Source organism: Marmota flaviventris, chromosome 3, assembly GCF_047511675.1.
Source record: "Marmota flaviventris isolate mMarFla1 chromosome 3, mMarFla1.hap1, whole genome shotgun sequence".
NCBI classification, from domain to species: domain Eukaryota; kingdom Metazoa; phylum Chordata; class Mammalia; order Rodentia; family Sciuridae; genus Marmota; species Marmota flaviventris.
This window is the reverse complement of record NC_092500.1, coordinates 136,526,357-136,552,954: the sequence shown is the minus strand read 5'-3', so window position 1 is coordinate 136,552,954 and position 26,598 is coordinate 136,526,357. Positions and strand designations below refer to the sequence as shown.

The 26,598-nt window shown below is 34.7% G+C and overlaps 1 protein-coding gene across 2 annotated transcripts in view; it reads left to right on the top strand.

Moving 5' to 3' along the window:
* Positions 1–7,874: 7,874 nt before the first annotated feature.
* Positions 7,875–26,598, top strand: part of Msr1 (macrophage scavenger receptor 1) — an 80,230-nt gene continuing 61,506 nt past the window's right edge. Inside the window, exons 1-4 of one of the 2 annotated variants that reach the window (XM_027954715.2) lie at positions 7,875–7,985; positions 10,382–10,476; positions 20,455–20,561; positions 22,521–22,634. In XM_027954715.2, coding sequence (XP_027810516.2) covers positions 20,459–20,561; positions 22,521–22,634 — 217 coding nt within the window. In that variant the 5' untranslated portion in view covers positions 7,875–7,985; positions 10,382–10,476; positions 20,455–20,458. The remainder of the gene's footprint in view (positions 7,986–10,381; positions 10,477–20,454; positions 20,562–22,520; positions 22,635–26,598) is intronic. The other variant, XM_027954716.2, reaches the window with a different exon arrangement.

Here is a 26,598-nt window from a genome sequence, read left to right as displayed (position 1 = left end):
AATTTTCATTTTGTTTTGATAAATAATAGGAAACATCACTTGAGTAAATGTGATTAATAAAAAAAAAAGTAATTCTCAGTGAATTAGACAAAGGGGAATGAAGGGAAAATGTTCTGTAGAATATAATTTATTTGAAATCTTATAAACTATTCTTAATTAAATTTTGTGAAATTCTCTAATATTTTAAGATGCTCTGCTTTATTTGAAATTAGACAGTTACCATTCTAAGAAATAGTACTTTTTTTAGTACTGGCTTAGAAATATATTTTTTGCATACTGTCGCATGTGATTTTTGGTATCATGCCATTTTCTTTGCAACAAATAATCTAATGTTTAAAATATTTGCCATTGCAAGATTGTAGTATGCCTTCTTACCTGAACTGACTTTTGCCATTATCTTAACCTCAAACTGACTTGCATTACTTCTGTTAATAATGTTTTGATCCTAATAGACACATGGATCCACAAGTGGGCTAGAAATCACGATTTTCCAAATGCCTAGGAAGGAAAGAAGAATCTACTACCAGTAAGTACTAGTAATGTCCTCCACATATATCCTTTCAAGATTTTAAATCTAAACATAGGTGTGTTTTCTTTTATTTATTTCATCAACCTATCTACAAGGTAGTCAAACTAGTAACAGAAACTAATACATATTTTTTAAAAAATATAAGCAATATCAAAAATGTTGAAATCTACCCAAAATTATATATAAATATAATATATATAGATTTTTACCATGATGTTATAATACTAGACTCCATAAGCAAATAAGTCAATGATGATAGTAAATACAACAAAAATATTTCTAACCATTATAATATTTATATTATCTATTTAAATTTCTGAATTGTCAAGGACAAAAAGAAAACTATTGGTAGATAAGTAAATAAGAAAGTAGAAGATAGAACTATCCTTTTCTTTTGTTTATATTAAAGTACTCTCCTCAGTTGATTTCACAGGACAACATAGCATGCCAATACTTAATTTCATCCTCATTTCATATATATATATATATATATATATATATATATATATATATATATATATATATAATGTGTGTTTGTGTATCAAAGGCCCAGAAACAAATGCCAAAAATTAAAATATAATGAAATCACAATAAAAATTATTATAATAATGCCAATAGTGATAATTAGCTCATGATTGCCTACTACAGGAAAGCACAGCTACAAACTCATTTATTTTTCACAACAAACTTACAAGATAGATTACTCCTTTTTCCTTATTACAGATGAGGAAAATGAGGCACCATGAGGTTTAATAATTTTCACAAAGTCACATGTGGAAGGCCATCCTTACATGTGATCGAGTTACCTCCCCCACTGGGGAAGAGGCGCTTAGACACATCTTTGTGTTCAGAGCTTTCCCTACCCTTCTAAGTCCAAGAGCTTGTCCATGTGGAGGCATGCCTGACCACAGCCCCTGAAGACCCAATCATCTTACCTGACATTGGGACACTGCCCCTCTTAATCTTCATTGGATGGGATTTTCCCCAGAATTTTTTGTTCCCCAATAAAAGTCCACTCCCGGTGTTCTCTCTCTTTCTCTCTCTCTCTCTCTCTCTCTCTCTCTCTCTCTCTCTCTCTCTCTTTCTCTCTCTCTCTCTCTCCCCTCTCTCTCGCTGGCCTCTTCAGTAAACCTCACTACTTTAATAGGTAGCTCAAGGCTGGGGGTATGAGAAGCCATCCTGGAGCTGGTTTAAAGGTAATTAGAGTCTGTCTCTTTAATTCAAACTCCCTTTGGATTTCCCACATAGCCAAACCTTCACCTGTGAAGCCTGTGCTGGCCACGGGCTAAAGTCACATAGTTAATAAGTAGTGGATCCAAGGTTTGAAGCCAGATAGCTTAGCTCCAGAATCTGAGATTTTTACCATGGTGTTATAATACTAGACTCTATAAGCAAGTAAGTCAATGATGATAGTAAATACAACAACAATACTTATAACCATTATAATATTTATATTATCTATTTAAATTTCTGAATTGTCAAGGACAAAAAGAAAACTACTGGTAGATAAGTAAATAAGAAAGTAGAAGATAGAACTATCCTTTTCTTTTGTTTATATCAAAGTACTCTCCTCAGTTGATTTCACAGGACAACATAGCATGCCAATACTTAATTCTCCCACTATCAGTTACTGAAGATGAAAGAATCTTGAAGATCAGTTAACATTTCCTATGAGATAGCTCCTTTAGGAAAAGAATATGAATATTAATGGAGGTGACTCAACATTGGTTTTTCGTTTTTAAATTTTAACATTTTAATTCATACAGTTTATGATTTGACAATATACTTATAGATATGAGAGACAATTAAATATGCTTAAAAATATGAACTCATCCCCTGGGTTGGATCCCTAGGAAGGCCAAATAATGATAATAATAATAATATGCTTAATTATAAAATAGGTCATTTTAAAAAAATTCTCATTTCACTGATGACAAACTGAGGTTAAGTACCTTGCCTAATGTCACACAGTAAGCTCCAAAGACAGCATTCTAAACCCAGCAACCAGATATTAATGTTCATATTGTATCTTCCACACTATACAAAAAAGAATCATATATATATATATATATATATATATATATATATATATATATATATATAAGCAATTATCACAAAAAGATAAAAATGTTTGGTTTCTGGAAACACTGAGGATTCTATAATGTGTTTCTTAGGTAAACAATGCCATCTTTTTTATTGCAATAGTTTTCTACTAGCTGATTCATACAGTATCATTAGAGGTCCTGCATTCCTCATTTTTCTTGTGATTTGAATGCAAAGAGTTTATTTCAAGATGTAAATATAATAATTTCAGTACTGATTTTTGAACAATTCTCTTTCATCTTTTTTAGGTACTAGATATTTTTAAATGTAAGAAATACAGTGTTTTGCGATAGGTATTTAAATACGGAGATGCCTGTTTCTACCACAGTTAACCAAAATAAAATGAACAAATAAGCAAACAAAAATCTCTTCCATGTGATGTAAAAACAACCGGAGAAGACTGCTCCCTTGGGTTAAGATAATGCCATGTGAAGTGCTATGTAAATTTGTTGTAAGCATTATGACAGATGGGGAAGAACTCATTTAAATTTTCAAAAAGCTTTTGCTTTGCAAAGGAATTTTCTTAAGATAATTTGTATTCATATCTCAATAATGGAAGGCTCAAGATTAAGCATTGCAATTGTCATTCATATTACAAAGACAAATGCAATCTTGAGCAATTTATGCTTGTTCCATTTCCTCATTTTTCTAAATCATACTCTTCTTTGAACTATTATTCAGAGGATGACATTGCCTTTTGTCTTTGTGGGGTATCCTGAACTCTGGCTAATGATAAACAGTTGCCATTTTCTTTCATCCTCATTATCATAGGCATTGTTCTTCTTCATGGGGTGCTGTTTTCGATGACAGCCTTGTCCTGCAGAGAGCTGCAGGATTCCACCAGATCTATTCAGGCACCTGAGCCTAATTAATGAAGTTTTCACTCTTTTATTTTTATTTTTATTTTTTTACCACAGATTTAGTAAAGAGAATAGCCACTTCTAAGTCTCTGTGGGTTAAGTGACTACTTTAAAATTGGTCATTACTAAAGATCTCAAAGCATATCTCATACCTAAGATATATCTGATGAAGAGAAATAGAATATGACAAATTTTCACATTTATACTGTTTATTCATACTGCCCATGATTTGGCAGAGAGCTCGCCAATATAATTGGGAAAGTATAAGTCATTAAATATTGAATTATTAAAACTGAATTTGAAGAGGAAGGAAGGAAAATGGGAAAGTAAGGGAAGGGGATGGAAGGGAGAAAAGGAGGAAGGAAGGAAGGGAGAAAGAGAAAGAGAAAGTTCTGGAAGGTGGTGTTTAACCAGGGAATAGTGATCAGTATTCATCAGACCATCTTGTTTCTCTGTGTCTGCTTCTCTTTGTTTACCTCAAGAATCATCACTGTTGTAGTACTTTTTGTGAAGGGGTTGACATTCTTAGAAAAACCCGCATCTGAAGGAAAGTGGTTGGTCTGGTGACCAGCCCCTCACTAAACTTAACCAACCAGAGCTCACTTTTGAAGCCTTTAGACTTGAAATCATCTGTAAATTGTGTTCCTCGATCAGAAACAATGTTCTATAATATGTATCTTTGTTGAATAAGGGATTCAATGTAGAAGAAGCACTGCTAGAAAGAAAGGCAAGTTCACATCTTCAAGTCCTTTTTGTTTGATTTTGCTTTTCCCCAGTGAGTCTTAACCATGTCTCATTTCTCTCTGGAAGAAGCCAACTATGATCAAAGGCCATATCAGGAGGTAGCAATGTTTGCCGTGGCTGTTAACATACAGCAGGGCTTATATTGGCCTTGTTGAAAGAAAGTCCTTGCTCAACCTATGTAGCACTTCCAGTCTCTGCGTCATGACTGTTTTGTATATGCTGTGACTGAGGAAAGATATTAACTAATTCACCAGATGGGCCATCTCGTCAGTCAGATTTTTGGTTAAGAGCCCCCTAGTGGGTATTTATATGGAAAATAAACATTTTCACATTCTGGTCCATTTTGAGAATTTCAAGCACAAATCATTCCCTTAGAGTCACAACCTTGCAACATGAATAGTTGATTGTGGCCCTGATCTCACCTGTCCTCCAAGAAGTGGGATATTGCTCATGGATTACCATCTTGGTGGAGAGGGAGAGTTCAGAGGCTTACACAGTTCAAAAAATATCAATATGGATTCTTCCAATTGTCAATTTTATATCCTCTTAGCACATATTTTGTGTCTTGGGAAATAAACACAGAATGGGTCTACAATTCCCATAAAAGTGGATTTGAGCCAAGAGAACACTCAAAATGGTAGGAATGCTGAGTCTCTATTAACAAGTTCTGGGTAGTCACTTTGTGATAATGGCTCAGAGATGTTATATTTCCCTCTAGAGATGGCTTCAAGGAAGATTTATAATACGTTTTTTTTTTTTTTTTCTTATGGACTGAATTGTATCTCCCTCAAATTCATATGTTAAAGTCCTAATGCACTTGGGTCAGGATGTGAGTATATTTGAAGACTTTTACAGAGATAATTTTACAGAGGTAATTAAGCCAAATTGAGGCCAATTGCATGGATCTTAATCAAATCTGAATAGTGTCTTTGTAAGAAGAGAAAATTCAGACACATTAAAAGCACCAAATATACACTTGGAGAAGTGACCATATGAAGAGACAGAAAGAAGGCAGCTATCTGCAAGTGAATGAGAGATTTGAGAGAAATCAAATCTGTGGACTCCTTCCTTGTTTTTGGACTCTGGCCTCCGGATATATGAAGCAGAGACTTGAGTTTATTAAACCACCCGGTGTGCAGTATTATGACACCCAAGCACACTCCTATAGTACTGTAATAATTTTCTTTTTCTACTATGATGTTAGCACAAACCTAGAAGTGTAAGAGAATACAAATTTATTATCTCATAGTCCTATAGGATAAATGTTGGAAATGGATCTTACTGAGCTAAAATCGAGTTGTCATTATGGCCACATTACTTTCTGGATGCTTTATGGAGAAAAATGACTTTCCTAGTTTCTACATAACAACCATATTTTTGGACAAGTGGCCTTCATTCTCCATCATCAAAGCCAACAATCTTTCATCTGTCCAGCTATTCTTCCCCCATCACATTATTTTCTTGGACTCTCTTCCTCACCTCTCTTCAAATGTTAAAGATCAACTGATAACACTGGACTCACACAGATAATCCAGAATAATCTCCCTATTTAATGCCATTTGAGTGAGTCCAATGTAACTAAGATTCCACATGCAACCTTATTCCTCTTACCCTGTAATGTAACACCGTTTCAGAGAATTAGGATGTAGATGTCTTTGGGGGAAGAGCATTATTCTGCCTACCACAAGTCTTACTGCAAAGTTGTTGTAGAGTTCCTTAAAGAGCCCATATTCAGGAACTGGAACAATTGAGGAACTCTTGTGAATCCCCACAATAAGGACAGTCAGATTTCTTCTCACCAGACCCAGAAATTTTCTATTTATATAGATCAAGTAGTTCCTTAAGAGACCACCCCACATTCATTTACTTCATTTTTTGATAATTATTTCACATTTACTTCATTTTTTGATAATTAATATGGAAGATTAACTCTCCTTCCTTCCACAAATGTCCTGCTCAATTGTCTTTTTGCCAAACCCAATCAGTAGCTAGAGGTCTAGGGGGCCTCTTAGGGAAACTAGAGGGGTGAAGGAAGGAGGAGAGTGGGTCCTGCGTAATAAGTGAGAAATTTCCGTCTTTTGATGGAGACCAGGAGGCACAGGTCTATCCTTCCTGATGAATAGATTTCAAAGGAATAGCATTCAAGTCCTTGAGAAAGATTCTCCTGAGTTACAGGAGATGTGTATACAAAGGGTGAGAGAGAGGATTTGAAATTATATACCCTTCTTATCAAATGTTCTGAGAAAGAAAGGTCAGGTAGAATAAACAGTAAATTCTGTTGATAACTGAACTTTCCAAGACAGGAAATCAAAGGGGAACTGGCTTGCCCCATGGGTGTGCCTTGAAGCTACTAGAAGCCATGTCAAAGTTTGGTGAAATCTCCAAGTTTCAAATAGAGTGTGCCTGGAAATTAAGTGTCATTACAGTCCATATTATCTTCCCCACATGGTTCTTGGTTAGAATTTGCCAGTGAGTGGTCCTCTCAAGAGATCTGGGCAACAAAAGACAAAGGGACTTTTCTTCTCTGGTTGTAAGCAGATGAAAGAACAATGAAAGATTTGAGCTTTAGAGACACTCCTGAAAATTATCAATAGTAACTTCCAGAAATATAATGGAGGGAAATGGAGATGTATGGCATATGCGATTATGTGTGTTCAGGAAGGCTAAGTGACCCATGTGGCTTATTGGAAAAAAACTTCATGGAACAAATATTCTAGTATGGTCTCTGTCACTGTCAGGTGACCCTAGATAATTTATTGAAGGGACTTTCAGTTCCCTCATTTCAAAATAAAGCGGTTTGGCCTTGAGAATAAAAGGATATGAAGCATGTGAAGTTTTTATAAAGCAAATGGTATCCACACTGCTTCAGTCCACTTGGCTATGGTTCAAGTCCCATTTTATTTTTGAGCCCCTAGGCAGACATCCTATAACAATTTCAGAGACTTCTGGATAAGAATTTGCTTGATGCATTTTACTCAAATTTAAGTTAAAAGACACTTTTTCAACATTTAAACTTTTATCTTAATCGCCTGGGTCTTTCATCACAATTTTGAAGCCTCACTTCTCTAAACTTGATGCATGTGCATTCATGTTTTTAAAATAGCACAAGAAATAGGCTCACATTCACTTTTTTTCCTTATATTTTTGTCTTTTTAGTAAGACAGGATCACGAGGAAAGGGTGGTTGTGAACGTTGCTCCTGGTAGACAGCTGAGCTTGCAAGGAAATTAGTCACTAGCACTTTGCCTATATTTTACTTTTTCGACTTCCCTAATTGCCTAAGGAGTATGTGACTTTAGGGTGGGGGTATACTTGCTTGACTTTCAGTCTGAGGTCTCATGTTCATCTGGCTAAGAGATGGGTTGTGTTTAATGGCTGCTGTAGGTACAGCTGTCAGGGGCTAAAATTTCCCCCACTGGCTTTGTTTTTGTGTCCTCTATTGTCTTTGGGTTTCCCTTCAGACTTCCCTTAAAAAGGACCCTGGAGGCTTTTTTAGTTGCTATCCCCTGGTGTAATACTGTAGCTGCTGAGGAAGTGGCAAAGTTTGGGGGAGGAGAAGCAATCTGTAATTTTAAGCATTAAATCCTAGTCTTGTAGTGAGTCCTTTTTCTTGGACTGTGACCTTCACAAGTGTTTCTTGGCTTTCTATGTTTTTAAAAATTTATTATTATTATTTTTCTACTCCCCTATCCAGTTGGACTGACAGGCCATCAGGAACTAGAATTGAGTAATTGCCCTTCAGCTCTTCAGGTAAGGAGACTGGTAAAGTCTTTTCAATGGAGGCTAGTTATTTGCTATTGAAAACACTCAGGGTATATATTTAAATGATTGCATTTCCCCTACCTCTGCCAGAGACATTGAGTGACTTTTCTTAGCTCTACACTTTGAAAGCCTGATGGGATTCCTGGAGGTAAAGCTCATGAATGTTTGGGGGTGCCCTGAGACTGCAGCCCCTAGGAGCCTTTTGTTCAAGTGCTGGTCTACACTCAGCTTTCTGGAGTTTGCCAGAATTTCCTTTTAAGTTTTTCTACTAGATTTTAACTTCCAGTGGCTTTTTGCAACAGGAAACTGTTGTGATTCTCTGTATCTGCCCATCTCTCCCAATGTCAAGATGGTGATTTTCCCTGAACCTCAATTCTTTGATGGGTCCAAGAAAAGTCATTGATTTTCAGTTTGTTTTGCTCTTTTCTTGGTATGGCAATGTTAGTAGAAACTTGTGAGCTCTTTAGGAATCCAAGCTAGAACTCTATATCTTCTATACACTTTCTTTTAAATGCTGACTATGTGATATAATCTAGTGTTTCTCAAAGAAAAGTAAATATGTTGGTCCCTCCACCCCAAAGAATGTTAATTATATTACATATTTACATATATAAACACAACTATAATTAAATGAATGCATATAGATAGTCCATGTTTATAAATGTAGAGACAGTGAGAGATTTTTGTACTGAACAATTAGATTGGTGAAAGGGTGTGGAAGTAATCAAATAGAGAAGTGGTTAGCATTGTGGAAATACATCTTATACGTAACCATAGTATAGAGGCATACTAGAAATAGAGCCCACTCTGACCTAAAAAAGTCCTCAGTACGAATTCTATGAATTTTGGAAAGTTTGTGTCTCAGCTTCTTTTTCCCAGAGTCTGATTTTTCTAATCCTATACTAGTGACAGGGTGTTCAAATTCAGCAATATAAAGAAGGAGTTCTTAAACTCCAGATTCTGAAGACCCCCCAAAGGATCATATTTTCCAAAGATATATCTATCTATCTATCTATCTATCTATCTATATCTATCTATCTATCTATATATATAGATATCTATATCTATATCTATATCTATCTATCTATCTATATATATATATAGATAGATAGATAGATAGATATAGATATAGATATAGATAGATAGATATATAGATATAGATATATAGATCTATATAGATATAAATAGATAGATAGATATAGATATAGATATAGATATAAGTGTTTGCAAGGGAAACAGAGTAAATTTGATGTTAGTTCCTTGTCATCTTCACCAGGAATTTCTTGATAAACCATTGTGACAAAGGAATAGACTGGCTCAACTTGTGATACCACTTTATGTGACTAAAAATCATGTGGCTTGTTGTAATGCTTCTCTTACTATTAACTTTTATTTATTAATTTATCTTTATTTTCTCTATGGAGCTGGGGATAGATCCCTGGGCTCCATACATGCTGGGTAAGAACTCTACCTGAACTGTATGTCTCCTGTTCCACTATTAGCCTTTTAGTTACTCAGCAATGCTGTTGGTTTGTGTCTCTCAAATGCTGTGCATCACTCTTGAATTCTTCCTAGCAGGCATACTGTCTTCTGTGAGATGGTGTTTATGGGCTTGACAGTTTGGGCTATCATTTATTAGGAACTATAACCCCCTCCTGTTTAGATACCAAAAAGGGCCTGTGGAATAAAAGTAAGCACATGCTCCCAGAACTATTATTTATAAAAGTTAGCTCATTAATGTCACGTTGAATGCTTTCCATGTGTGTCTAATTTGAACTTGTTGAATGTTAATAATTAAACGAGGTAGAATGTATGCAACTCTGACAAGGCAGAAAATAAAGGGCTTTCCTCTCCTATGTCCCCATGCTTGACACCCTCCTGCTACTAGGACAATAACTTGTTAGGTGCTGAAAAGAGAGATGATGCTAAATTCAGTACGCAGAGAGTCAAAATGAGCATTATTTGATTATTATTTTTATTTACTAAGCCTCATATCCTTTCCTTTTGTGTTTTATGTTTTAGTGTAAGGATAAAAGGTACAGGAGAAAGATGAAACAAACATGGTCTTCTTTATATTATATAGTATGAAAGAACAGTTAGTGGGACTCATGAATGCTAATAGGGGGCATGAATAACTTATTAAAAGGGAAAGGTCAATCTGTTATAAAGTATGCACCCCGTTCCAATACCCTTGTTGCTTTTCATTTTTTAGTTCTCTCCCTTTTTATTTTTTATCTTTATTTTTTTAATTCTTACATGGGGAGAAGGAATGAGTTATCTGACAAATTTAGATTTTGCAAACCAGTGCATTGATGAGAACACTACTGAAATACATTGCTAAGAAATTTTTCAACACACGAATGTGTCATTTCCTTTCTTTATAGACCAGATGCTGAAATACTATGAGATAAAGATTTTGGGTTTCCATTGTAAAGAGAGGGAAGTGGACAAATCAGAGCTGCCTTCTTTACAATCAAAGGTAAAAGATACTTATTTTTCCCCCCAAATTGCCTTTATTGATTGCATGAGTCTGGTGTGTGTGTGTGTGTGTGTGTGTGTGTGTGTGTGTGTGTGTGTATAAATGATAGAGAGTGAGAGAGATACCAGTGATACTACATATGATCAATAGTTCTAGTACAGTGTTTTATTCTATCACTAATAATTTGCTTTCATTGTTTGAATGGTAAAATATATTTCTGTTCAGGTTTCCATGAGTGAAAAAAAATGGATGTGTGTGTGCAAAAAATTGTGTAAAATACACTAAATACTTTGTAGTTTGAACTGGAAATTTTTTGTCATATGATTATTCATATTTTGTTAAAAATATTGGTTTGTTCTAAGTATGATTAATAAATTTTCATTCTTCTTCTTTCTTTCCTTTTCACCTGACACTTTTGGCTATAACTTTAAGGGGTTTATGATCCTTACTTGCTCATAGAGCAAATATTAGCTGATTACCTACTATATGCCATTGGTTGAACTAGATGTGAGGAAAGGTTACAAAAGATGAAATACAATTTTTTTTTGTCTTCAGGAATTACATGATCTAGTGCATGTATCCAAACAGGTGTAATGCAGATTGAATACCCTAAGGAGCATAAAGGTGCTGTAGATAACTCCTGAGAGAATATAGGAGAAGCCAAATTATTTCACAAGAAGAAAGCACTATTAAAAAATCCTCATAGAGATGCTAGAATTTAGGTTCATCTTTAAGACTGGGCAAGATTTACACAGAATAGGATGGGGGTTGTTGTTGTCACCGGCCATGGTAGAAAAGTCACAGGACTGAGATTCTAAATGTCTTGTACAGTGTTCAGGAGTTTTTGTTTGTAGTAGCTAAGGACTGATATGCTGCAAATATACTGCCTGTTTGCATTTAAATCTCCACACCCCACTTCAAGTTATATAATATCAAGGAGTTACATGAAGCTTCAGTAAGAATAAAATATTTTAAAAATGAATTTTAAAATAATGGTGATTTATTTGCTGATGCTTTTTGTGTACCAGGCAATTTATTGATTGATTGATTGATTGATTTGAGAAAAAGGAAAAGATTTATTGCTTTGCTAGCAAAGGAGAAACACCTGGGACTCCTGTCCCAGAGGCTGTGATTCTGCCAATCAGCAGGAACAGGTGGCTTTTAAAGAAGTAATTTAAAGGCTACATTTCATGTATTCTCTGTTGGAGTTGTAATTCAATTGATAATTTGGGAGATAGTCATTTCCGAGATCTGGTACCATCCGAAAACCCTGGATTACTTCTTTCCTATGGTGGGTATGTGGTCAAGGACAGATTAACTATGTCTAGAAAAGAGAAGAAAGGTAATCCTGTTTCCCCTGAGATTAGGGAGGGGGAAAAATTAGGGAGGCATAGGGAGAGAGGAAGAGAAAGAAACATGTCCAATTTAAAAATAAGTTTCAGTGGCAGAGCAGCAAGGGATATTTTCAAAGCATAAAGTGTACCACTGTTACATTTCCCCACTTTCAATTTCTACATTCCGTTTCTATGGAAAAATGAGCATTGGTATCTCCAAGCTGCTTCCTGCTGAAAGAGGGCAAAGTTGAGGAAAGTAACCCAAAGTCCTTGTTCTCTATCAGGTGGAGCATGGACAGTTAAGGGTATTGAGCATCATAGCAGTCCAGAGGTCCACAGTGGCAGATGCCAGGTAACAGGACAAGGAATATATAGGGCAGGGATCATGCTAAGAAAATAATAATCCTAGACAGCAAAGCATTACTTTTTTATAAACACTTAGAACATAAGCAATTAGTACTTCAGCCAGTCTCTGCATACCATGAAGACAGTAACTCATAATCATATTTATGAAAAAGAGATCAAGTTTATCATTGTAGGAGGAGAGGAATATTTGTAGGTCTATAAAATCAGACTCAAATTAACTCAGGACAAACTTGAAACTCTAGAGTCTTTTGTGATCATCATTGTTAGGCACTCCCAAACAAGTACTCTTTCTTTATAGCCTCCAGCTTTACTTACCTTTGTTGGGCTGACACAAGTGTATATCTTAAGCTACATTAAAAAAAAAAAAAAAAAAACTTGTTTTTCCTTTTAAATATCCATGTAGGACTGTGCTCAGGATATACTCTCCTGCCAGGTGTTTAAGACCAAGTAGGTCAAAACTGACTTTGTTCCTATCTACTCTTAAGAGTCAGCTGAGATTCCTCAGAGATCATTCTTGGGGATGCGTGTGAATCCTGTTGGCTTCTTTAGCTTTCCTCTACCAGTGGTGCCATGTGCCAGGACAGGTGAGGGTCCTGTTGATCATATATGGCTTCTCTTAGAAATATCAGGGATATTTCCATCTCCAATGACCTTCTTCTTTGCAGAATGTGCACTGTACCAGGCAATTTACCAAAAATATTTTTAGGCCTCATAATAATAATTTTAAACTTGATATTGTAATCATATATGAAGAAACTGTGATTCAGGGCTGGGGATGTGGCTCAAGCAGTAGCACGCTCGCCTGGCATGCGTGCGGCCCGGGTTTGATCCTCAGCACCACATACAAACAAAGATGTTGTGTCTGCCGAAAACTAAAAAATAAAAATATTAAAAAAAATTCTCTCTCTCTCTCTCTCTCTCTCTCTCTTTAAAAAAAAAGAAACTGTGATTCAAAATTTAAATATTTTCCTAAGATCACACAGCTAGATAATGTCATAGCCAATATTCAAGTCTAGATTCTGATTCCAAAATCAATGCTTTTTCTTCTTTACTCCCAAGGATGAATACCACTGCCATCAGGTACAATATAGATGCTTCTTATTAGAATCCTTCTAACAGACATATTCTTTAAGGGTAGAGCAGTTGGCTGTAAAGATATATTGATTAAAAAGTTTACCTATACTTTCAACTATTCTAACAAAACCGAGGCTTTTATTTTTAAATAATAAGGAAGCTTCCAAAATAACTCTCCTAACTTAATGTGGAATTGATCTTAAGAATGTGCTGACACATCTAAACAGGGCACAATGTTAGAAGAATATACACCAAATTTAAAAAGACATGTGATAACTATATGCTACAGATAGAAAAGTTATTATACACACACACACACACACACATTAAAGCTGACCTGGAGATGTCTAGCAGTGGATATGAATTGACAAAAACCCAAGAACTAAGGTAAATAATCAATACTTACATGGAATATCTCTTGGGTGGTAATAAGAAAAAATGAAAATAAAAGCCACCTTGAAGTATCATTTTAACTCTTCTTAAAATGTAAATAATTATTAATTATAAACATTGTTAATCAAGGGTGCTGAATTTTGTTCAAAACTTCCATGCTCAATATGACATAAATATAAATAAATTTTAAAATAACAGGCAGTGAATTCTGAGAAGTTCAAGATAGTTTTTCTTTTGCCTGGTAGTTCAACATATATATGGCAAAATATCCTAAAGTGTTTGAAAAGAATAAGGACAAATTATGAAAATATTTACATAATAATTGTATTAGCAAAAAGTAGCCCTTTGAATAAAAAGGGGAAAAATTAAAAAGAAAAAAATTCATTATAAGAAAGTGGCTATATAAATAAGATATGTACATATAATCAATGAATTATTAATAGCTCATTATTTTAAATATAAAAAATCATTTGAAGGATAAAAATGCTGATATAATTTTAAGGGAAATGCCTAATACTAAATAATTTGAACTGTGACAGCAACAATATAACATGGATGTATATGTATAAAACTCAAGTTTCATAGGAAAAATGAAGGTATTCTTTTTCCAGTGCTATGATAATGGAGTGACAGAAATTTTGTTTTTACCTTTCCTTTAATATTGTTACAATATTTTCACAAACCATATCCAAGAAAAATAAAGGGTATGGTTTCCAAACACATTAACCTTGAAATGCTTTCATTATGGTTTTCCTGTTTTTGCCTCTGTAAACTTTTCACCCTCTCTATGAAAAGCTGATATTGCAGAGATGTGTTTCACTTCTCATGAGAACATGCTTTCAATAGTTTGTACAAACCCACAGGATTTCACAATCCTGTATAGGTGCATTGACATTTGGTTGGAAAAGTAACTTTGGTGTAGTTGCTTTTTCTTTTAACTTTGGAAATGATAGTTAAAGGCACACTGGAAAGGTGTGTGTTGTCTTCTGTCTGCTAACCAGGCCCTCCCTTGTGTATGTGTTTTAATGTTATTTTAAAAATTATAATAGTCAGAATAGAATTGAAAATATCTGGTAATTCTAATAATGAACACCTCTGAAGCAAAGTGAGGTCATTGAGGGTGATTTTTTTTTTATTTCAGTTTACAAATTACATGCAATTCAGAGAAAAAAAACTATCTTCCAATATGTAAGAGAATTTTAAAAATATTTTCGAATTAATGAAATGTGAAATTTTCTTCAGGCATACACCAAGATATGAAATTTGGTCATCTTGCAAAATACTTTTTTTCATCTGTGCAATTTTTTATATAATATGTATATAATGGATACTTCATAACTGTGAGAAACTCTCTGATTACTAACTAAAACATTGAAAACCCATATCATGCACCTAACTTGGGTGAGAGAAGACACACAACAAATAAGACAAATAAGGGAATTTTATTTGTGTTAGATGATGACACTTTTTGGAGGAGAAAAATCAAGATGGGAAGGGAAAAAAGAGGTATGATAATATGATATTTATTTTCTGATTTTCCATCATTGTTTCTGGTTCATACCTCCTGAATGCACACATAGGAACTCCACCTACCCTTAGTAGTGGGTCATAAGACCCTTATTATTACAGAGGGGTCCTTCCTACACTCTGGTTAGAGGATTGCTTCACTGAGAGGATTGCTTCACTGACAGGCCAAGAATAATCTAAGTAGACAGGCCTTGCTGGGTTTCCTCACTCAGACTACCAGCCATCATGCCTTCATAGTGCAGTGAAGGACAGATTTTGAAGAGTTTCCAGATAGCTGAACATGTGCAGTTTCTTGGAGAGTGGAGCACCTGAAGAGAGCATGGAAGTTATGTGCCTCTTCTCCCATACCTCACCACATACATGTCTTCATCTGGCTGATTATTGGTATCCTTTTTACAATATCTTTTTCAATACACTGGTAAATGTGTTTCCCTAAGTTCTATGATCAGCTCTAGTACATTAGTCAAACCAGAGGAGGAAATTATGGAAACCCCGATTTTTACTTGGTCACTCAGAAGTACAGGGAACACAATTGCGACTTGGGATTGACATCTAAAGCCAAGGTGGGGTAGGGGGCTGTCTTGGGGACTGAGCTCTCTACCTGTGAGATCTGATGTTATCTCCAGGTAGATATTGTCAGAACTAAAATGGAGTAGAGAACCATCCGCTAGTGTTGGCTACTGCAGAATTGCTTGCTTGTTGGTGAGGCAAAATCCCTACACCTCTGAGGTCACAGAAGTAACCTGTGTTGTGAGTGTCACAGGAAAATTTGAGTCTTGAGTGATGGTAGTGAATTTGCCTTTTGTATGTTTATGAAGCAAAATGAGAAGGTTATAATTCTAAATCTGATGCTCAGGAAAGGCCTCCTTTTGGGGGGAGCAGGGGAATGACATGATGTATCTACTGGAGAGAATCGCTTGGGAGACTGTGTGGAGAAGGAAGTATGGAGTAAAGACCAAGTGGCAGATTAGAGACCTAATAAAATAGTGAGCAGGATAAAAGAGGATAAGACTTGGACAGAGTGAGTGGGGGAATGGTAGAGTTGCAGTCAGCTTCTGCATTGGCATATGGCCAACAGGATCTGATGAGGAATGGTTTGTGGAGGATGAGAAATGAGAGAGAAAGAAGACCTCTACGTGTGGAGCAGGTTAGAAATCTAAGTAGACATGTTAGGCTGTTGCATATAAGGGTCTAGAGTTCAGTGATCTGGGAAAGAGGTAAAAATGGGAGTGTCCCCACCCGTGTAGGTAGTATTTAAAGCAATGAACCTAGTAATATCACCAAGGGAGTGAATATGGAGAGAAAGGGTTACAAGAACTGCACTCTAGCACACTATGGTGTTAAGAGATGAAAAGATGAGGGGGAATACCTAGGAAACATTAAAACTCCACTCAATGTGCCGCAGTATGGCTGGGCACAAAATCACGAGCCACTCACAGCCTTGTAGATTCAAACAGCAATTCTTTATTCCCGAACTCACACCGGCACTCTACACACGTTCTGGGGAAATCCACGTTCCGGGCCCCAATCACATTCTGGGCAAAATCCCCGGGAACTCAACCAGCAGGCGTGCCTGAGGCAGCAGGATACGCCCTATTCCCAGCAGGGTACACCTTAAACCTGGAACCGCCCTAAACGGGGATTGTCCTAAACCAGGAACGCCCTAAACCCCCATCTGCCCTAAACCTGGATCCTCCCTGGTCCTTGAGCAAGGTCACCTTACATGCAATGACACTGCAAATGACCTGGGTCATGCCATGCATCATTCTTACTTAGCAATGGCCCTCAGCATCAATGTACTGTCCCAGAGCATAATCAGCAAATCTCTTCTCAACAAGAACCATGAACATGACCAGCTTTCTGGTATACACACAAATCCTTTCATTTAAATTTTATTTATTTTTTTGTGACTTTTAAAAATTCTTTTGAATTATACACAAAAATAGTATATTTTGACATATTTATATAAACATGGAGTATAACTTTTTTTTAATTAAGATCTCATTCTGTGGTTGTACATGGTATGGAGATTCACTGTGGTGTATGTACATAGGAAAGTTATATCAGATTCATTCTACTGTCTTCCCTATTCCTGTTCCTCTCCTTTCCCTTCATTACCCTTTGTCTACTTGCTGATTTCCTAAGAGTCTGTGTCTGCCTCTGTTAACCAAATGAAGCAGCTCAAATCCAATATGGCACGTCATGGGTGTCATTGCATGTCTTGAAATTCTATTTTTCCCCCTCCTTCATGACCCTGACCACTTTTGTGCTCTACTCTTATGGTATCAAAAAGTTCTCCCTTGTTTTTAGCTGGGTCTTCTTTTAGTCACCTATTTCTCTCTCTTAGGTTTTTGTCCTGAAAAAGTTTTTTTTGTTTGTTTTTTTATTGTATGATTTGATTCTCCTACATTGTTAAAATATTCCATTAGTAAACTTTAATTTTCTCCTCATTCTAAAAGCTCTTAGATTTTCCCCTTAATTTTCTATCCCGTTGTTACCATTCAAGATGCCTGGTTGAGTAGATAAAAATGAGCTAAAATATAAAAATTAAGATAGATCATAGGAATGGGTTCAAGGAGGTCAGTAGTTGTATGTAAGTGGACATGGGTCATGAAGGTGAGTGGGGTCTGGAAAAAAGCCCTGGCTTCTGGACTGAGTGACTGTTCCTCTAACTCTTTCTTCTATCTTGCCATATGCATGACTGTATCATGTGTTTCCACAATGAAATAAGATGATGATGACATATGGTTATAATAATAGATTATATAAATGGGTAACATGCCAACACTGAAAATCCTCGAAAACAAAAAGATGGGTTGGTGTGAAAATTGCACCATTATCTCTTTTTAAAAATCTGATTATGAAACATGAGATTCAAGCTGGATAATTACTGGCTTGGTTGGTACACAGCAAGTAGTTCAAGTCATCAAAATAGATGAGACCCCAAAAAGAATATGTAGAAGGTAAGAAAAGAAAAGTAACAACAAAAAAACACCAGCAATACTATGACAGCAATGTCTATACTGGGTCAATACCTAATTTCTTTTTATGGAAAAAAATATATATCTTATAGTTCATGATGAACTGCAGTACATTGTCCTAGAAAGAAAAAAAAAATAACAGAACTATCATACTCCAGAATTGTCAAGGGGAATATTTTTAATTCATCCACCCACACATTAGATTTTGGTGTTCATCTCCCTTCCAGTCCCCTATACATGAACAGAGTCCTGCCAGATACAAGATCTAAAGCCTCTCGCTTGGCTCTGTGCCCTGAACTTCAGTTTGATGATGCTGATCAGCTTAAAGTCCCCTTATTGTTCATGCCTTCATGCTTTTAACGTTAACTATTCTGCAATAATTTCACCCCCAATTTTTGCTTATTTTTTAAAGTGCTCCCCAAATGGCTTTTTTTCTATGTTTTTACCGTGATTACCCAGTTTCCCCAAAGAGTAAGTCACTCCCTTTGGTATTATGCCTGTGCCTTCTTTGTAAAAAAAAAAATTATATATAGGTATATATATATGCATATATATTCATATATAAACATATATATGCATATATAAAAATATATTATGTGCATGTATATACATACAATTATCTATAATATATAATATATAGATATATACACATGTGATATATCATGTGTATATATACAAATATATCACAATGCCAGGTGATTTTTGATAAAGAATACAGTCTTCCTAATTAGTACATAAATAAGATCTTTGGGTTACTAAGACTATTCCATATAGATTGATCTTGGCCTCCTCAGTTGCACAGAACTTGTTACAATGACTTGATATATAACTTGACAAAATGTCAAATTGTGTAGATAAAAATACATTTATGCCTTGATAAAAGGCCAAGTTTAGATCACTGCATCATCATCCTGGAAATGTTCATTTCCCTTTGCTTTAACATGTAACATGTTTAAGTTTTGTTATATAAGAAACATTCATACACGTTTTAAAGGCTCTCTTACACACACACACATAAACACACACACACACACACACATAAACACACACACACACACACACACAGAGTGATTTGAGAGATACTGCCACACAAAATTTGATTAATCTGTATTGTTGTTGAAACTCATGAAGATTTTTTTTCCATAAAAACTAATGTTATTCAGGATGCATGTAGCACAGTGGTTCTCAAAGAGGGTATGTTTGGAAATATATAGAGTTGAGGTTTGTGTGGGGTAAAAGTTTTGCAAATTATTGGTGTTACAATAATTTAAGAGATATTAGTGACATTTAGAGGGTGACAACCAGAGTTGGTAAATATTCTACACAACTAAGATGGTCCCTAATTTAAAAAAAAAGTTGTCCTAACCAAAAAACAAGCAATGTTTTCTTGAGAGAATTGCAGTGGAATATGGTCAAATCCAGTGGCTAAGTGGTACAGCGAAAATGCAAACAAATGCAGATTAGGAACAGGACAGAGGCAGTGTCTCAACAGTATAATTCAGTTCCAAGGAAGCTATCAAAAGACTAAGAATGTAAATTAGAAAAAGAAAAGCCATAAAATCTGAATCATAAACAAAAACTATTTGCCAAGAATCTATCAGAAGAAGCACACCTCTTCACATTCTTATATTTTCCAAACATCCATCTTACCTCATACACAAAAGCAAAACTAATATATAAAACCAGTGCCCTATGAAGCCAAATCATTCATTCAACAAATATTTATGAAATATATTCTATGTTCCAGGTTGTTTTAAGCAAGTGAACAAAAGCAGACATAATATCTGTCCTTATGTAGTTCAGTTTAGAGATATTTTAGGCTTTGTTTTATGTTTCTAAATTACTTTGGTAAGATACTTTGGTAAGAAAAAACTGACTTACAAAGATATGCTTAATAAATTCAATCCAGAATCTCTGATAAGAGGTCACAGGAAATATTTGTTCCAAATATGCATAGCTATTTGTTCTAAGGGAAATTATAATATTCTTTTCAGCCAGTTTTTTGTCACTTGGGAAAAAAAATTCTTTTATCTAAAAATCCTACCTCCACTCAAACTCAAAGACACACCATCTATAAACACTGAGACACGTTTGCGCATTGACAGATTCGTAAGTTCCACATAAATCTCTTTATGGGAAAGTTAAAATTTATGTTTAATACATTGTTATATGTGACATGTGTATTCATTTTACTAATAATTGTTAAAATTGAATGTTAATGATAAATTTCAATTTGAAACATTAGGAAAAAAAACCCTAGCCAATTCATGTGGAATTAATATATTTTTCCATGTGTTTGATAGAAGTATGGAGCAGCTAGATGGCTTTCCTGATCAACTGGAGGACCTGGATTCCTATTCAGAATCTGTGAAATTTGATGCTCGCTCAATGACAGCACTGCTTCCTCCCAGTAAGTAGAAGGGGGACAGAGTGCCTATGGGCAGCAGGTGCTTGCTTAGTTTTTGAGGGCCATGCTAACTGCCACATATTGGGTAGCTTAAAGTTTCCTCAATAGAAATGTTTCTTTCACAAACTTGAATTCCAGAAGTGTTAATTCAAGGTCCCTGGAGGTCTCTGCACCCTTGTAAAGGCTGAGGGAAAAATCATCCCTGAGCTCTTCTTAGCTTCTCTTAGGCCCTGGCAATTCTTGGTATTTCTTGGGCTTGTAACTCTGTCAAACTAATCTCTGCCTCCTTCTTTTTTCCCCTTGTGTAACTCTTTTATTTTATATTCTTATAAAGGCTCCAGTCATTAAGTTAGAGCTACCCTAGTCCAGTATGACCTCATTTAAAAGTGAGTATATTTGCAAAGACACTATTTCCTATTAAGATTACTTTCTTGGGTATCTGGGGTTAGGAGTTCAACATATCTTTGGGGGGCACACAAAATGTTCTTGACAGATGAAATAGATGTTTATTCAGGTTATGATAAAAGCTCAAAGTATCCAACTCTGTCTTTATAGGCAGAAGGGGGCAGGACAGAATTGTTTAGAATTCCACCAAGCCTTAAAGGATGAATATCCATATCCAAGGGAATGGGTGGAGAAGGAAGAGCAGTTAGAGAAAGCAGCACACACAAAGCTACAGACTCGTATATGAGTTTTTACTAAGGCAAACCTGGAATATAGCTCTCAACCCCAGCTGTGTGCTATGCTAATGATTGATGGGAGAAGGTGGTACCAGTGACATACACATTTAAAGATAATAGTAAGACCAACTATAGACAAAGATGCTCCATGATTGAGGAGGGAGGACAAAGGCATTGGGAGCAGGAAAAATAAGAGAAAAATCTGAGTTATTTAAAAGATAAACTACTCGGAACTTGTGATAATAAATTATACATGAGAAAGTGGATGACCCATCAGCTTCAGGTTTAGTCAACCTGAACGATGGAATATCCCATCTTGCTTCTGTTATGGGTTATTCTTTTTCTTATCCCAGCAATCTTTCCTTTTCTTTACTTTTCAAAAATTTTCTTTTCCTCTTGATCCTTCATAAAGCATTATTGAACAACATGTCAAATTTTGTTTTTAAATTAGAAGTTTGCAAACAGAAAGGAAGTTACTTTTTTATTAAACAATAAAAGAAATAGCCACAGAAAAGAAAATTTTAATGAATGTTTTATTCATCTAATCAGACAATAGTCTTCCCAAACTACTAAGCTTCCCTTGTATGTTAATGTATTTCTACCACAATTATCTTTCCATTGTGTGAATCACTGTTCCATATAAATGCATCAGGCTACAAAGTTATTCTTAATATGTTCTGAAATATCCAGAAGATGAGCTTCATTGATTCATTTCAAAATTTAGTCAGCATGTAAATTCTTTTATTTCATTTTTTAAAAATTTTGATATTATATTCAAATCATAAGGTACACAAATACAAAATTATTGAGATGGAATCGATAAATAAATATTTTGCCTAATGGTCATTGAAAGTAAATATTTCTCTAGTTTCAAAATATGAAAAAAATCATAATCATGTTGCTTGAGGAATTTTATTTGACCCAGAATATATTCCCATGTGAAATATGCAGAAGAAAAATATTTATGCCAACATATGTCAGTACCAATATTAAAATTTGCCAATTAATCCTCCCAAATGAGATAAGCGCAACTTGTAGAGGGTAGTAACTTTCTCTTGGACTTTTGGTAAATAGATAAGTGAATCAAGTGTTCATAGTCACACCTGAATCAGCTTTTCCTATGCCTGTCCCTTTGTTTGGTACAGAGTAACTAAGAATCTAGTTTTCCTTTGTTTTGTTACAATAGGCTTGGTCCTAATCATATAACTAGAGATTATAAAATTTTAATCACATAAGAGCAGAAAGTTTTCTAACAATAGTTTTGGCTTTTGTTTTTTTGTAGATCCAAAAAATGGCCCTGCCCTTCAAGAGAAACTGAAGTCCTTCAAAGCTGCACTAATTGCCCTTTATCTCCTTGTGTTTGCAATTCTCATACCTATCATTGGAATAGTGGCAGGTATGGAATTCTAGAATATTGAAAATTAGCAATTCTTCTTGTGAATTATTAAATGTAAAAAAAGACAGCATTCAGTTTTCTTTTAATATGGTAGATGCATAAGGAAAAATTCATGTATAATTATTTCCTCAAGTTTGTTAAATTAAAAAATAGATTCTGTGCAGCCATAGTATAGAGATATTCCTTATTTATTTTTCCTGTAGTAATTTCCAAAAGTAAGCCCTAGAATCCACTTCAAATAGCCTTCACTTATAATCACACAAGAAAACTATAATACATAATGGGGGAAAAAAGGCAATTTTTTAAAAAATAAAACCTTTTTCTTTTTCTTGAAATAAAAGAATAGATTCTGAAATGTTAAGTGGAAGCAAATAGATATTTTCAAATTAGAAAAAAAAAACAGAATAGAAAAGAACAAAATAAAACATAAACATGTGAAGATGGGAAGATTTTCAAAAATCTGTTACACTCCAAAGTTCTATGTATATAGGACTAGCAATGGACCATAAATTTCATTGTCAATGTGAAGTATTCTAGTTTCCAATGTGAAGACAAACATGATCATTTGCACTGACAATGGATTTACCATTAAAACAAGGCTGTTGTTCAGAAGATCTTCTATGTCTAGTACTGAGAGCAGAAAGAAATATTCCCACTATAAACCAATGCCTTACACCTACCTCTTTTTTTTTTATTGTGGGTTGTTCAAAACATTACAAATTTCTTGACATATCATATTCCACACTTTGATTCAAGTGGGTTATGAACTCCCACCTTCACCCCATACACAGATTGCAGAATCACATCAGTTACACATCCATTGATTTACATATTGCCATACTAGTGTCTGTTGTGCTCCGCTGCCTTTCCCATCCTCCACCCTCCCCCCTCCCCACCTCTCCCCTCCCCTCCCCTCCTCTCTCTCTACCCACTCCACTGTATAACCCTGAGGGTCTCCTTCCATTACCATGCAATTTCCCTTCTCTCTCCCTTTCCCTCCCACCTCTCATCCCTGTTAAATGTTAATCTTCTTCTCCTGCTCTTCTTCCCTACTCTGATCTTAGTTACTTTCTTTATATCAAAGAAGACATTTGGCATTTGTTTTTTAGGGATTGGCTAGCTTCACTTAGAATAATCTGCTCTAATGCCATCCATTTCCCTGTAAATTCTATGATTTTGTCATTTTTTAATGCAGAGTAATACTCCATTGTGTATAAATGCCACATTTTTTTTATCCATTCGTCTATTGAAGGGCCTTACACCTACCTCTTTAGGTGCAGTTTTTACAATTAACATGATCTCATGCTTCATGAGCTATTACTTAAAATATCTCTAAAAATAACACATTGGCATTCTTTCACATTGAGCTCAAGTATATTTTCCTTTGGGGAGTCTGACTTGGATTGGGAATAGATTTAAGGATATTGACAAAGGCAAATGGCTTGTATGTAGTCTATATATACATGTAAATGTTTTTCTCCTAAACAACATTTTTATGAATTTGATGAATTTAAATTGGCATTTAAATTTATATGTCTTGTTGCTGTCCTCTTCTTTATGGCTGGGAAAACACATGGCCATATGTTCTGTCAAGAGATAAGTTTGGAAGAAGATGCATTTTTGTGTCTATATTAATCAGCTTAACAAGAATATACTCCTGAATAAAAGTTCAAACTTCTTTTATTAAGAGGCAATGTAAGAGGGGGTATTCCAAAACAAAGCCAAAATTCCATACCAAAAATATAATACAGAAACAACAACAATTGTAATAGCCCCTGTCATTTTTCTTTTTTAAACATTTACTGTGTTTAGTTACTAGGCTAAAAACTTTCCCCAAATTTTCTTACTACACCCTTATACTTTAAGCAGATGCTATAGTGTCCTCATTATCTGTACAAGAAAACTGAGATTCCTCAGTAATGGAGCTGTAGTTCCCATCTATGACTTCTGAATTCTAACCTCTATGGTCTGCTGTTTCTCTAGGTTTTTATAACAAACTTGAATGGTCAGTAAAAGTAAAATAACAACAGCAACACAATGAGTTGTGATAATTTTAGCCAAGAAAATGGTTTCCTCAGGAAAAAATTATCTAATATTTTAGCCATTAAAATACAAATGAAAACAGAAATTGAACCATAACATCCAAACCAACAAGCAAATGCACTACAGTCATCTAAATAAAAGGATCTGATATATCTAGCAGTAAAAAAATCAACTTCCTGATGAGACATAGTTATCTGTATGCTATTTGTGCATCTGCTTATCTCTAATGTAAAATGCATAACTGAAAGATGCATCATTGTTTGGGATTATTAACTACACTAATTGGATACATTTTATTTTTTATATAAATCACAACCTACGGAGCCAACCTCAGGAACTGAAGCTTCTGACAGTTCCATGCAGAAGGCAGGCAGAAGTCTAAAAAGATTTCAGGGATTCTAATCAAGGCCCAAATACCTGGACTATTAGAAAGTACTATAAGTGTCAACATATTTGTTCGAGAGTTGATAACAATTGATCTGAAGTAGTTTGTTTCCTAAAATCACAATAGGCACACATTAAGATTGACAAGAAGCTAATATATTCCAATATTATTGGTTTGCATCAGTACCAAATCCATGAGAATTTGGAATAGAACTCACTGTATCTGTCATTTATTCATAATAAAATATTGATAATCCATTTATAACTTAAAGTTGTAGATCAGAATATTTTAAAAATGAACTAAAATATAGTACATATCTCCACGTGACAAAAAATATATTAATATAGACAAAACATATGCCTAAGATAATAAAAGGTACTCCTTTTGGAAAATATGAATTAATGAGCCCCAAAAAATAATTGCACGTGAAAACTAAATGTGTTCTTAGTTATACAGTTTATTCCATATGCTTCCTGTCCTTAAAGAAGCTGCTGAAACATTGTGAGAGCATAACACATAATGCTTTCGCATAACAATAAAATACAACCTAGAATTGATGTGTATAAATTGCTCCTGAAATACTAAAAATTCTTATTCAACACAATATAAATTTTGGATAGGAAAAGATATTACCAACATGAAAGAGTAAACATGATCTGTAGAATCAAATATAACCCTCTCCCTAGATCTTTGCATAGGCCATAAAAGTTTGTCTCCTTTCATATATGAAATAGGAAAGTCACAAACTGCCAGCTCTCCAATAAAAATGAAAGAAATGAACTTCTGAAAAGGAATGAACTCTGACCTTCTTTACCTCACTATATGATAGCATTAAACATTTTTAAAGAAAGGAAAGTTTAAGTTAGTTTCATTCAGATTAAGGAATTAATCATTGTTGTGTTTTTAAATCTATAAGCAAAAGATAAGCCTTTATTGTCAACTCTTTTTCAACTTGTTGCCAAATTGTTGGCCTTTTCTAAAATTAGTTCTTCTCTTTCCGTACAGTGAAAAAGACTAACGTTACCTGCATGAAACAAAATTTTTTTTCATGAAAGCAAAATGATGTGGTGAGCAATTAGAGTAATGCACCTAGTAAAATAAAGCACAGTGACTACTATATTCATGGGAATATCCAATCCCAGAAAAATTTTTATATTATACAAAATTAATTTTCTAAAGTTAATCAGTATGAAGCATATAGATAATTGGGTCACATATATTGAGTTAAAAATTATAATGACAAAAACCCTGAAACTTATCCAATGCCTATTACATGCCACAAAGTGGTCTAAACATTGTATATTTTATTTATGTAAACACTGAGATAACACTAGATAATATTCCATTTAAACAGATAGCAAAATAGAAGCACTGACAAATAACTTGTTCAATGCTTGTCCAGTGTCACACTTTATAAAGGGCAGAATCAGAGCTCCTAATGATGGAAGTTCTACTTCATAATCTAATCTTAACTGCTACCCAAGAAGCAATAATTATCATAAAAAGAAACAAAAAGAAAATTTTAAGAGGCAATCC